At 42.7% G+C, this 11028-nt stretch overlaps 1 protein-coding gene across 3 annotated transcripts; it reads right to left on the bottom strand.

The window, feature by feature from the left end:
* Positions 1-134: 134 nt before the first annotated feature.
* LOC114564807 (tetratricopeptide repeat protein 39C) lies at positions 135-10978 on the bottom strand. 3 transcript variants are annotated; one of them, XM_028592388.1, is made up of 14 exons: positions 10509-10978; positions 8977-9025; positions 6176-6304; positions 5886-6000; positions 5311-5704; positions 4510-4678; positions 4296-4389; positions 4106-4213; positions 3907-4016; positions 3695-3818; positions 3445-3542; positions 3255-3359; positions 3128-3166; positions 135-867 (listed from the first exon to the last, which is right to left on the bottom strand). In XM_028592388.1, exons 1-14 carry the CDS (start codon positions 10652-10654, stop codon positions 775-777), a joined length of 1773 nt encoding a protein of 590 aa, XP_028448189.1. In that variant the 5' UTR covers positions 10655-10978; the 3' UTR covers positions 135-774. The 3 variants fall into 3 exon arrangements, with proteins under 3 accessions (XP_028448189.1, XP_028448190.1, XP_028448192.1); XM_028592389.1 differs by lacking the exons at positions 8977-9025; positions 10509-10978 and adding an exon at positions 8201-8252; XM_028592391.1 differs by lacking the exons at positions 6176-6304; positions 8977-9025; positions 10509-10978 and having other exon boundaries at positions 5303-5704; positions 5886-5933.
* Positions 10979-11028: the final 50 nt, after the last annotated feature.

The raw sequence follows: 11028 nt of genomic DNA, 5'->3' as shown, positions 1-11028 counted from the left end.
TAGATATTCCCCTGCTGCCTACAGTGTAGTTTTAAATTGTTGGAATAATTAAGAGTTAAGATAATTTGTTGTTGCACAATGCAGTATGTGAATTAATCATGTACACCTAATCGAGTGCAGAGGATACAACAATATTCCATTTTACAATATTAATTTTATTATCTTAAAACAAACAATATAAATTGGAGCCAGTTCACAGCCAAGAGTAGCACTGTGCATCAAGGCTCGTGATGATGGCACATCTATTAAAACCTGTGTGCAAGACATATTTACACTGATAAAAACAATTCTGCTTAAACAAAGGAGCTACGTTTAAAAAAGAATCAAGTTTAGTACTCATTCCTATGGATTAGCAAAGCCTTTACATCACAAATGTCACAAGTTGGCAGTCATTTCATTTTAACCACTTTGTCAGTTAATACTGCATGTGCCATTACGGTAGTTGACCTGACTTCCCTCCAACCCAGAGGAAAAAATTGTTGTTTTTTTTTTTAATCTGATTTGACTGCCATCTAGCTTTAAAATTAACCTTTAAACTATACAATTCCAATTTATTGTAAAGTACAGTAACATTAAGTAACTGTAAAGTAAAACCCCTCTTGTAACTGTACTCCCATAAAACACCTGCTGTACTGTATATATTGCACACATTTTAAAATGATGCATTGGCTCAGAATATGAAAATAAAAAAAATAAACAGTGTAACATTGGTGACTCGAATGGTATTGTGGCTTAAAGACATTTCTTCCAGTTCTTTGAGGTGCCGATAAAATGTCAAGGCTGGGCTGCAGCAGCCGTCGTGGAGGCGAGAGCTGAATGAATACGAACATGGAGTCTGTTCTCAAAGTCATAGCCAGCATAGTCCTCCTGTAAAAAAAAAAGACAAAATGGTGAATAAAATGTATTTTGTTCGTGCTCTGCCCTCTAACAAGCTTTGCAGTCCGCACACTAACTGATCAATGCACTCGCTGCCCAATCATAGGGCAGAATTTCAATTAAATAAGCAGAGAGCCCACTGCTCGCCTCGTCCTGTCAGACATTGCTGCATCTGCTCAGGCATGCAGAGTTGGTTGTTACAGCAACAACAGAGCAGACTGATCTCATGAAGTGGCGTGTGTATGACATGCCAATTCGTATGCCATTATTGGCGTGTTATCAAGACGCATACTCACTTTTTAGCATGTTTATCAACACCGTTTGGCCTCCATTGACTTACAGTACATTACCTTGTGATTGCATGTGAACGCCGTAGCGAGTAGTATGAAAAGGGCGAAAATCCACATAGGGAGGTTGGTTGGTTGGTGGAGGAGGATGGGTAAAACACAGGACTTTCACCCAGGAGAGCGGGGATCGTGTCCCGCGTGTCACGTTTAACTAAACTCAACTGTCATTTTCTTCTTTTCCTAAACCCAACCCGCGTGTCACGTTTCCTAAACTCAATCGTAGCTTTCTTCTGGCGATAACACGCCAAGTGGCGTGTATGTTTACGTCCGCTGTATACAGTGTAGACACACGTGGATCGCTCAAAATGCGTACAGATAACACGCCACTTGGCTTAAGAAAGTGGCCGTGTAGGTTTACACGAAGTCATTATGACATGTTGAGCAGAGAGTGAGATCTTTGCTCCGTCAATGTCAGCTGCCCATTCACTAGTCTATATCCACGACGTTCCACTCCCAGGGATTGCTCCGTTGCCGCTGGAAATTCCGCCATGATGCCCGTTATTTTACGCTTTCAGATGTCTGCAGGGTAAATCCAGACAGCTAGCTAGACTATCTGTCCAATCTGAGTTTTCTGTTGCACGACTAAAACAACTTTTGAACGTACACGTTCCACCTAAACAAGTTCCTTTCCGAAGGCTATTTTGCAGTGGCACCGCGGCTGTGTCCGGCGCCTAGCGCAGCCCATGACGGATTGTGATTGGTTTAAAGTAATGCCAATAAACCAGAGCACGTTTTTCTCCCATCCCAGAATGCTGTGTGGACTAGCCAGACCCTCCTCCGCAGTGCTGTGGAGGAAGGTGTGGCAAAGCGAGACTAACCCGTCCACTAACAAAGTCAATGCTGTTGCACTAAACATCTCCAATGCTATTCAGGTGGGAGAGGCTGCACCCAGCGCACCACAGGCAATGCAGACACCATTTACTGCATTGTGTAGACAAACTCATGTAGCCTTTTGGAACTGCCTTCACCACATCCGTTTTGTCGATTGTTGGTGCTTACAAAAGATGTTCAGACACCTGATATTCTGGGGCACACCACTTAGTCAGCTCAGTGTGGATGGGATGTGGCCTGCTTTGCTCCGTCATGATTTAATGCTGTCAGAGTGAGTTCTCCCTCTCCTGGAGGGCGCAAAATATCCCTGGTTTCCTCCACATGGCGCAGCGTAACAGGGGAAGTCCAATTAAGAGGCTGTTCCACAAAGACCTAGTGACAGGGACCTGGCATAGCTTCAGCCAGTGTCCAAGGAAAACATGAATGTTGCCTGTGCTTGTCCCTGCAAATGAGCTTCGCCCCTTGTGAAGGCGGATGTGTATGCACAGTCTCAGGACTGCTGAACACATTTCCTTCTCGGGGGGGGGCGTTCTTTTCTTGGTCAGTGCCTCATGATCGGGTGGCTGAGCGGGCAGTTTCTCCGACCACACAAACCCAGTCTACATCCATGGCTTATGGAGCTTGTTGGCTGCTATTTTTCCAGCTGGAGTGACGGACACCATCAACTCCTGTGACCCACTGTACTAAGTTTACAGACTTCAAGGGGAACCAAGGCTTGCCGCTCCTTAATTATATATGCTATTATCTGATCAGGCAGCGAGTGTATTGATCTGTCCAAGTTCCCACATCCTAAAAACGTTTACAGGGCCTTGATCCAAAACTTTGACTGAGGGCGGAAATAAGACAAAACCTGGATACTACTAATTGCGCTACAAAAATGAAAAAGGCAATGTTCTGATCTCAGAGATCTTAGCTAGACTTCGTCAGGGGTAAACTAATAATTAACACTGGAGAATAAGTCAGAACTTGCTACTGCCTACTTAAAAGTTTATGAACAATCAAACAAATACAAACCAGTACAAACCTTTAAAAAGAAAGCAAAAAAAGTCATGCAATAAAGAAACCAACTGTACCTTAGCCTGAAGCATCAGCATTCTGCCCTTCCCTGCAGACTGGAAAAAAAAAGACAAAATGTGTAATTTTTCCACCATCTTAGATGAGGGAAACAAGTTTCTCTTTCTCTCAACCACACACCCCTACCTCTGGGGTGTTCAGCAGCACACAGCCCAGTTCATAGCAGGAATAGGGCTGCACATAGGAATTGCTCAGACGACCAACCTCATCCCTGGCAGCCAGATGGAAAAACTGGGGAAATCGGTTATGCAGACTAGATAAGTTATAAGCTATTATCACCACATCCTATACATTGAATAATCAGACATAAGAGTACCTGAATGGCATTTTTGTTATTATGAAGACATCTGTTTATGGCACCAAGAAGCAGGTTTTTCAGCCCTGCACACGAGGCATTGTCAATCCCCTGCAGGACTACAAGAAAAAAACAATGACGCTACGCCCAATGACGCTACGCCCAATGACGCTACGCCCAATGACGCTACGCCCAATGACGCAACAACAAACGAGGCTGCAAAACGACACAAAAACTAGTTTGATGATTTAAACATTTTATAACGGATTACCTTGTGTCATTGTCTGAAGCTTGGCGGTGGAGCAGTTGGGCAGAGCTTTCCACAGATAAAGAATCTCAATCACAGACAGGATGCAGAGTTCTTTGGATAGACTGGTGGTCTTAAGCTTCTCAGCCTGATCAAATGTGTGCATACACACTTATTTTAACTGTATTTTTGCAGCAAGGATTTGCAATAGAAAAATCAGCCGGATGCATACTCACCCTCTTCATGGAGAACAACTCTATCTGATTATTCTTGCGTTTGAAAAGTCTTTCAACATCCTTGAAAACCGTGACAGCTCCGTCCAGATCACCTGTGGCTCCTTGGCACACTACACAACAAAATGTAATATGGATTAGGAGCCAATACCAAACTCACAAGAAATGCCCTTAACGCCTTATTTGTTTGTTCTGTCACCACCTCCAGTTAAATAGGCGTAGTAGCACTGGGACCAGCGAGACTCGGTCTTCAGTCGCTCAAAGGCCCTGTAGGCTTCTTTGTAGTTCAGTTCGATCATGCTGCACCAACCTAAAATGTTCAACAAATCAGAAAGGATGATGCAGACTAGCGCCGAGCAAGGTGGTTTGAATTCTGAGAGGGAAAATAGTACCTATTTCATATAAACACACGTGCTGAATCTCCCTCTGGTCAGAGGCCAGATCTAAGGCATCACGGAAGGACGTCAAGGCTGTACTGATCTGGCACTAGAAAGGGGAACTTTGTGGTGTGAGTTACAGGCTCAGACAATATTGAGCTTTCCCCAAGTCAGGAGAATTAGGCCACATAGCAGTCGATAGTAAGGTTTATTCTGAACATGTATTCACCTCGAGGCGTTGGACTCTGCCTTTGAAAAAAGTGAAGAGGGAGGAGTTTGGATAGATAGCCTCCCTTTGTTGAAGAATGGATTTGGCTTCCATCAGGCCTGCCTGTGTGTCTGTGCCATCCAGAGCAAAGAAGGGCTGCACTACTGTGTGGTACCACAGGAGGGCCAGGCTGGGAGGGAAGCACAGAGGCTGGAATGAGTGGGAGTGTAAAGATGACAACATCTGGTTTGAAATTAGAACATGTTTGTTTAGAATTAGTTTGTAGGTTTGTTTGTTTTACATTTTAGATTTTTAACTTACTGGTTTATAAAAAGAGATTAACCATATTTAACAAATACAGAGAAAAAAAAAAGAAGCTAAAATAGCATAGTGTTACCATTATTGACCATGATTAATCAACATTTAGTTAACTTGGTAGACGTGACCAAAGTTCCACTCTTGGATTTGTAAAAAGGGGTAAAGTACAAACATAGTTGCCAACATATTCTAGGAATAAGAAAGAATTAAGGAATGTTTGGGCAACTTATGCTGCAGGACCTGGCATCAGTCTGTTATTAAAGCTGCTTACAGGAGTTTTTTTCATGTTTCTGTGTTTTGTTGATTTTGTATTTGTTAAATGTTTGGTCAATGCAGTCATTTTTACTTATGGCATGACTTGTGGTAGCCACCGTCATAAGACAGCACTTCTCAAAAAAGTGACCTCTTTTTTTCATTGTTCGAGAAATTATGCTGAATGACTTAGGTCACTTTTAAGTTACAGCCAGAATACAGATACACAAACGTACTCACTCACATACTCACGTAGCTAAGGGGGCCTTCATGTCCTTACTTTCACTGGCGTATGTGAGCGCTGACAGGCCTTGAAGGCGGTCGCCAGGGAAGCCCAGCAGGTTGACGATCTTCAGGAGGTGCGGCGGCACCATGGAGATACAGAGGTGGAAGAGGCCGTAACCAAAGCTGACCGAACCTTTTAGCCGATCCAGAGCCTCTGGGCTGATGCCGCCCAGTCCCAGGGGTGGGCTCGGCCCGGGTGAAGACGTGAGGCTGTGGTCGGACGTGTCAGAGGACACAGATGGAGGCGGAGTTGCTCGCTGTTCAGAGGCTCTGCTGCTCTCCTGCAGGTGTGTGATGTCGCTGTAACATTTGTTGTACATCTTCCAGGCTTTACGGAGGATCCAGCCTCCTTTGATGTATGCTGTCAGCAGATTGAAACAGAGGTCAGTGAAACATGCAATGCTTTGCAGAGGACTAGTATTTAAAAAAAATAAAAAATGCATCTGGTAATATTACAAAAATGCAAAGTTCTTTATTTTCATTTCACATTGATAAATGTGTAGCATTCATAGCTAACAAACAAGGACTAAAGGTTCCCTTACATGACAGCTCTTGTTTGATGAAAGACAACACTGCGAGGTAAACCTGGCAGTCTGCAATGATGATCTGCCTCTGGAGTCGGTTCAGTACAGCAACCCCCGACCTCTGAGAGTCCATCTGCCCACACAGACACCTCACACTAGACTGATGTAACAAGCAAGCTAACAAACTGTAAACCTGGACATTATGGTCCAACATAAAATGCTCATTTCCAAGAATTACCGGTACATTTGTTCTATACACATCATACTGTATACATTCAATTCAGTCAAGTGTTGAAGAGGTTACTCACATTCCTCTTGATCTTGTTTTTAATGGTCTCAATAACACCGGCGTTTTCACTCTCACACAGTCTCTCTGTAGCTTTGAGGTCCTCAAAGGCCAACTGCATTTTCTCCTCCTCAAACGTCATCATGGCATTCTACAAAAGGTTTGCCGGATAAATAATCATGCAATTATGAACATGCAACTATTCCCAAATTAATGCTGGGGATCGACAGGTTTTACTAGTGAAGCAAAATGTCTAATCCCACATCGAACCCTAGAGTCTAGATTAGAAAAACTAAACTAAAACAAAAGCTTGATTTAATTTTTAGGTGGCACACTGCTTGTACATCTCCAAATTAAAGAGCGCCGTCTCTAAATGTAAGTGAACACAAAATGGAAACTGTAAATTTTAAAGCAGGAGACAAACACTGTTAAATGGAATATGATAAGCAGACACATTAAAATCAATTTTGCAATTACATTTTAAAGGGGTGATAGAATGCAAAACCGAGTTTACCTTGTCATAGTTGAATATTGACAGTTTGGTGGGTAAAATAGAACATACATAGAAGCTAAAAATCCAATTGACACCGCTTTACTATGCAAATCTCACAATTTGAAACTGCCGCTGAAAACGGGCGAATCTCAACAAAGCTAGAAGTTGACGTCAATAGCTCAGGACCTGTACCTTTGTCACGCCCATGGATGTATTAAGAGAATGGTCACGGCCCAAAATTTACATACACCACTGTATGCTTAGCTTAGCTTAGCTTAGGCTTCTGAATAGGTCGCGCAGAATTCAGAAATTGTATACATCGTTCGTCTGCTATATCATTACTAAATTTACTTCTGAGACTTTTTTATGCAAGAAAAACTATGTAGAGCTCAAATATGGGCTGTTTTACAAAAATGTATGGCCAATTGCAAATTTTGTATGACTGTATCGGACTTCAGAAGCTTCACAATCTGCCGCGACAGGTGGTGGCTGCCGGCCGGGTTTGATGCTTTCCCGGTCGGCCTCTCCCCCTTCACAGACCCGTTATATGAGCTGGAGCTCTGTCAGGATCTCACACACGAGCTTCTGCAAGCTGTGCTGTGTACTTTAAAAAGAAGAAAGTTTGGAAGTTTTTCCAAGGATATTGAAAATTAACCACGGTTGTAAATGCAGTGTTCCCTGTGCTGACTAGCTACAGGGTGAGTTGTGATTCCTTGGTGGAGGTTTTTTATGTCCAAGGGTAACGTTACAACAACACTAGTTGTAATGAATGTGTGTATGTGTGTGTGTGTGTGTGTGTGTGTGTGTGTGTGTGTGTGTGTGTGTGTGTGTGTGTGTGTGTGTGTGTGTGTGTGTGTCCTGTGCGCCGGGCAGTGCTGTGCGTCCTGTGCACCGGGCAGCGCTGTGTCTGTGTGGCAGCCGGCCAACTCCGAGCTCCGGACTACATTTGGTACCCAGAAACGGTGACTTTGCCCTGGGTATGGAGCGCCGCAGCCTGCCGCTGTCTCGTCAAGAGCTCCCGAAGTCCGACACGTCTTACCGAATTTGCAATTAGCCATACATTTTCGGAAAACGGCCCATATTTGAGCTTTACATAGTTGATTTCTCACATACAAAAAGTCTCAGAAGTGAATTTAGTAATGAAATAGCAGACAAATAATGTATAACAATGCAGTGTCTGAAGCCTGAGACCTGCTGTCTCATCTCCACTCTATGTGTATGTGGTTCGCTCAACCAATCAGTGCGCAGCTCATCTAAATATTCATGAGCAGACCATATTTGGAAGAAAAGCTCTTGTTCCAAATAGGGCCATATTCACAGGGTAGTTTAGGGCCCATAGAATAGCAACCGGGCCATTTTCAGCCCAACCAATACAGTTAAAGAAAAGAAAGAAAAAGGGACAACCATGGCAGGTACCAACATTCCTTAAAATCACACACAATGCCAGACCTTCTGTACCGTAGATAAAGCGACCATGGCAGGTACCAAAATTCCTTAGAATTACATACAATGTCAGATCTACTTTACCGCAGATGAAACGAACATGACAGTTACCAAAGTTCCCAAAAATTAAAGACAATGCCAGACCCCTCCTCCTTGGCCCCTTGGAACTTCCGTACCGCATCTGACAATATCAGAAACACAAGATTGTAAATCAAATGAAAAACCTTATTGGATATTGCTGGAATTGAGAACTTATCACTGACGTGCGCCGGCCCGTGCCCTTGCCTTTGATTCCCCATTGAACTGCTCAGTCGTCGGACGAAGCGGGGGATTTCATCGTGATAAATTTACCATTCCTAACCCTATTAGGAGACCTTTAGGAACAGTGTGAAATACCCTATATAACTATTCTATCACCCCTTTAAAATTAAATTATTGGTTCATCACTTCAATATAAAATGAGGAAGTAGAATTGTTAAATTTAAATGAACTTTTTCTTTTACCTTGAGTTTTACAATAGTTTTATGGTTCTAGTTTAATGAATTAAGTTATAGTGTCTCTAAATTGATCAGTTTATTAAGTAGTTATAATTATTTTGGCAGCACAGGCTCCAACTTTTCTGCTAGCTTGCATCATAATCTCTGAACATGCTTTTTAGTTGTTTATATGGGAGGGTTGCACTCCCAATACATTTTTGTTAACGACTTCCTTTTGTTTCTATTGAATTTCAATCCACTTATCAGTTTAGTCAGTCACACCTATAGTTTTTTGCCAGAAAAAAAAGGGAAGTTCCTTGAACCTCATCATGAAACAGAAGTGGTTTTAAAGTGGAATTAAACTATGAAGTAAAACAATAGAGTGCTGCAAAAAGATTTTGCTTAACTCACCAGAAAACTCACAAAACTGGCCCCAAAACTCATCAAAGGACTGTGGTTCCTAAAACAGAGGATGAAGAACAGATAATGGACACGTCAGTGAAAGACATGCTGTGTGAACAGGGAACGGATCTAGAGGCCATTAAAGTTCACGGCTGACATGAGTGACAAAAATGTGTTCAGCCAGTTTCATGCATCAAGCACTGGTTTGGTTCACTGTTAAGACATGGACATGTTGAGGCACAAGATGACAGTCAGACAAAAGCAACTTGATTCAATAAGGGTGTGGACTGCATCACTGAAACCCCCCATAATGCAACACACAATGACCCCTTAACAGAGCCAGGGGAACATACTCTGGAAACTGCTTAGTACAGGCAGTCACAAGCTCATCCTCATTTGCTGTGTTAGGAGTCTTTCGCTTCCCTCCTTTTTTTCTAATGCAATCAGGATGACACATAGTGCTAAATGCAATTAGTGGAAGAGGTGACATTTAAGCCTTCACCAGGGGTCAGGACACATAGGGTTTGCCCTTCTGTGGCATCAACATTCAAGTTAAAAGCAAACATTTCCTAGGAGATAATCAGCCCTTATAATAACAGCACAGTAGGATTGCCATGAAAAATCATGCAAGCAGTAAGTGGACTATGGCCTGTATGGTGACTCCTTTAAAAAGCAAAGTAATGTCTGTGTGACCCATCACGTGTTCTTTATTTGAAAAGGACTATTTATTTATTTAAAAAAAAAAAAAAAAAAAAAAAAAAAAAAAGGTAGAAATCCTCCAGTAAATCCTCAAAAAAAGGAACTAAATTATGTTTAATGTGGAAAAATATTATTTAGCATAGCATAGATGAATACATTTTAGTTTTTCTCTACTGTAAAATGTCCCGTATATCCTCAGGATGAACACGCAGGATGGGAACCACTGGGTTAGAGATCTATTGCAACTTTAATCTTTAACTGTGGACTTTAACTGTGGATACTACATTCCTTAGTCAACTTAGTTTTGCAACTATCCAAACAATTGACGTGTGGTTTTGATAATAAACTAGCTGGGCCAAGATGAGACATTTAACACAACCCTGTTTAAAGTCAATGGGAGCAAGCTACTGGCATGACAGGACTGCCAACCTGTTAGGCATGTCGGTTTTGAAAACATTTGCATATTTACACTTGTAGCAGCCTATCAGTGTCACCATATTAAAAAAAAAAAAAAAAGACACATTCTGGGTGTGGATATTTGCCCAGGGTATTTAAACAAGATTTATCCTGCTTGTGACCGGATCATATGGTGCTACAGTAGACAAGCTTGACAAGGATGTTTGGGGTTTTGTTTTGCAAGCTAAGCAAAGACAGTGCTGCAGGGAATAAAGGTGGGGATGGCTTCTACTTATGCTGGTTGACCACAGTAGTACTTTGGACACAATAGCTAAAGTTGTAATAACATTTAACAACTCCCTAGAGCATATTTAATTATCCATCACTAAAACGTCAAAACAGACAGAAAAGACTGCATATTGTCTCTGAAATAGACAGTACCAGACCTGTATAATCTGAAGAGCTCGTCGCTCTCCTTGAATCCATTGTTGAGGAGCATATTGATCCCTTTCAGTGCCAGCTCTGCGTCGTTGATACCGTCCGTCTTGTCATCCTCCACATTTCCCGGGGCTGGTTCTCTCGGCTGCGCCATTGAGATATCCAATACCGGAGGCAAGGAGCTAAACGCGGCCGGGGCCGGGGCCGGGACCGGGGCCAGGGAGGAGAAGAAGCAGGGAGGGTACGTGCGGTACAGTATATGTCTCGTTAGTTTACTGACACAATAGTCTCAGCCAGTGGCGCAGTTTTGAGCAAACGCAATCACCTTCATATTTTTGCACAAGGAGACTGATAAGCGAACATGTTCAAATAACTAACCGCTAACTACATGCGCCTGTGCTAGCCGTTTAACCAAGGGTTGTGTCGCTGTTCCGTATTCTGCCGCCCGGCCGGTGGTTCGTGTGTTCCTGTGCAGGCAGGAAATGTGATGCCTTTGGGTGCTATCGGAATTATAGTTTTCCAATCAGA

The sequence above is a fragment of the Perca flavescens genome, chromosome 12 (assembly GCF_004354835.1).
Source record: "Perca flavescens isolate YP-PL-M2 chromosome 12, PFLA_1.0, whole genome shotgun sequence".
NCBI classification, from domain to species: Eukaryota; Metazoa; Chordata; class Actinopteri; order Perciformes; family Percidae; genus Perca; species Perca flavescens.
Note: the sequence above shows the minus strand (reverse complement) of the source record. Positions and strands in the feature narration are given on the sequence as shown.

Bases quoted from the DNA above. Each gene is read 5' to 3' on its own strand.
- LOC114564807 (XM_028592388.1), bottom strand. From the start codon at position 10,654: ATGGCGCAGCCGAGAGAACCAGCCCCGGGAAATGTGGAGGATGACAAG. The intron at 9,026-10,508 runs GTCTGGTACTGT...CCTCTGTTTTAG, and splicing joins GAGCTCTTCAGATTATACAG to GAACCACAGTCCTTTGATGA. The intron at 3,360-3,444 runs GTACTCTTATGT...CGATTTCCCCAG, and splicing joins ATAACAAAAATGCCATTCAG to TTTTTCCATCTGGCTGCCAG.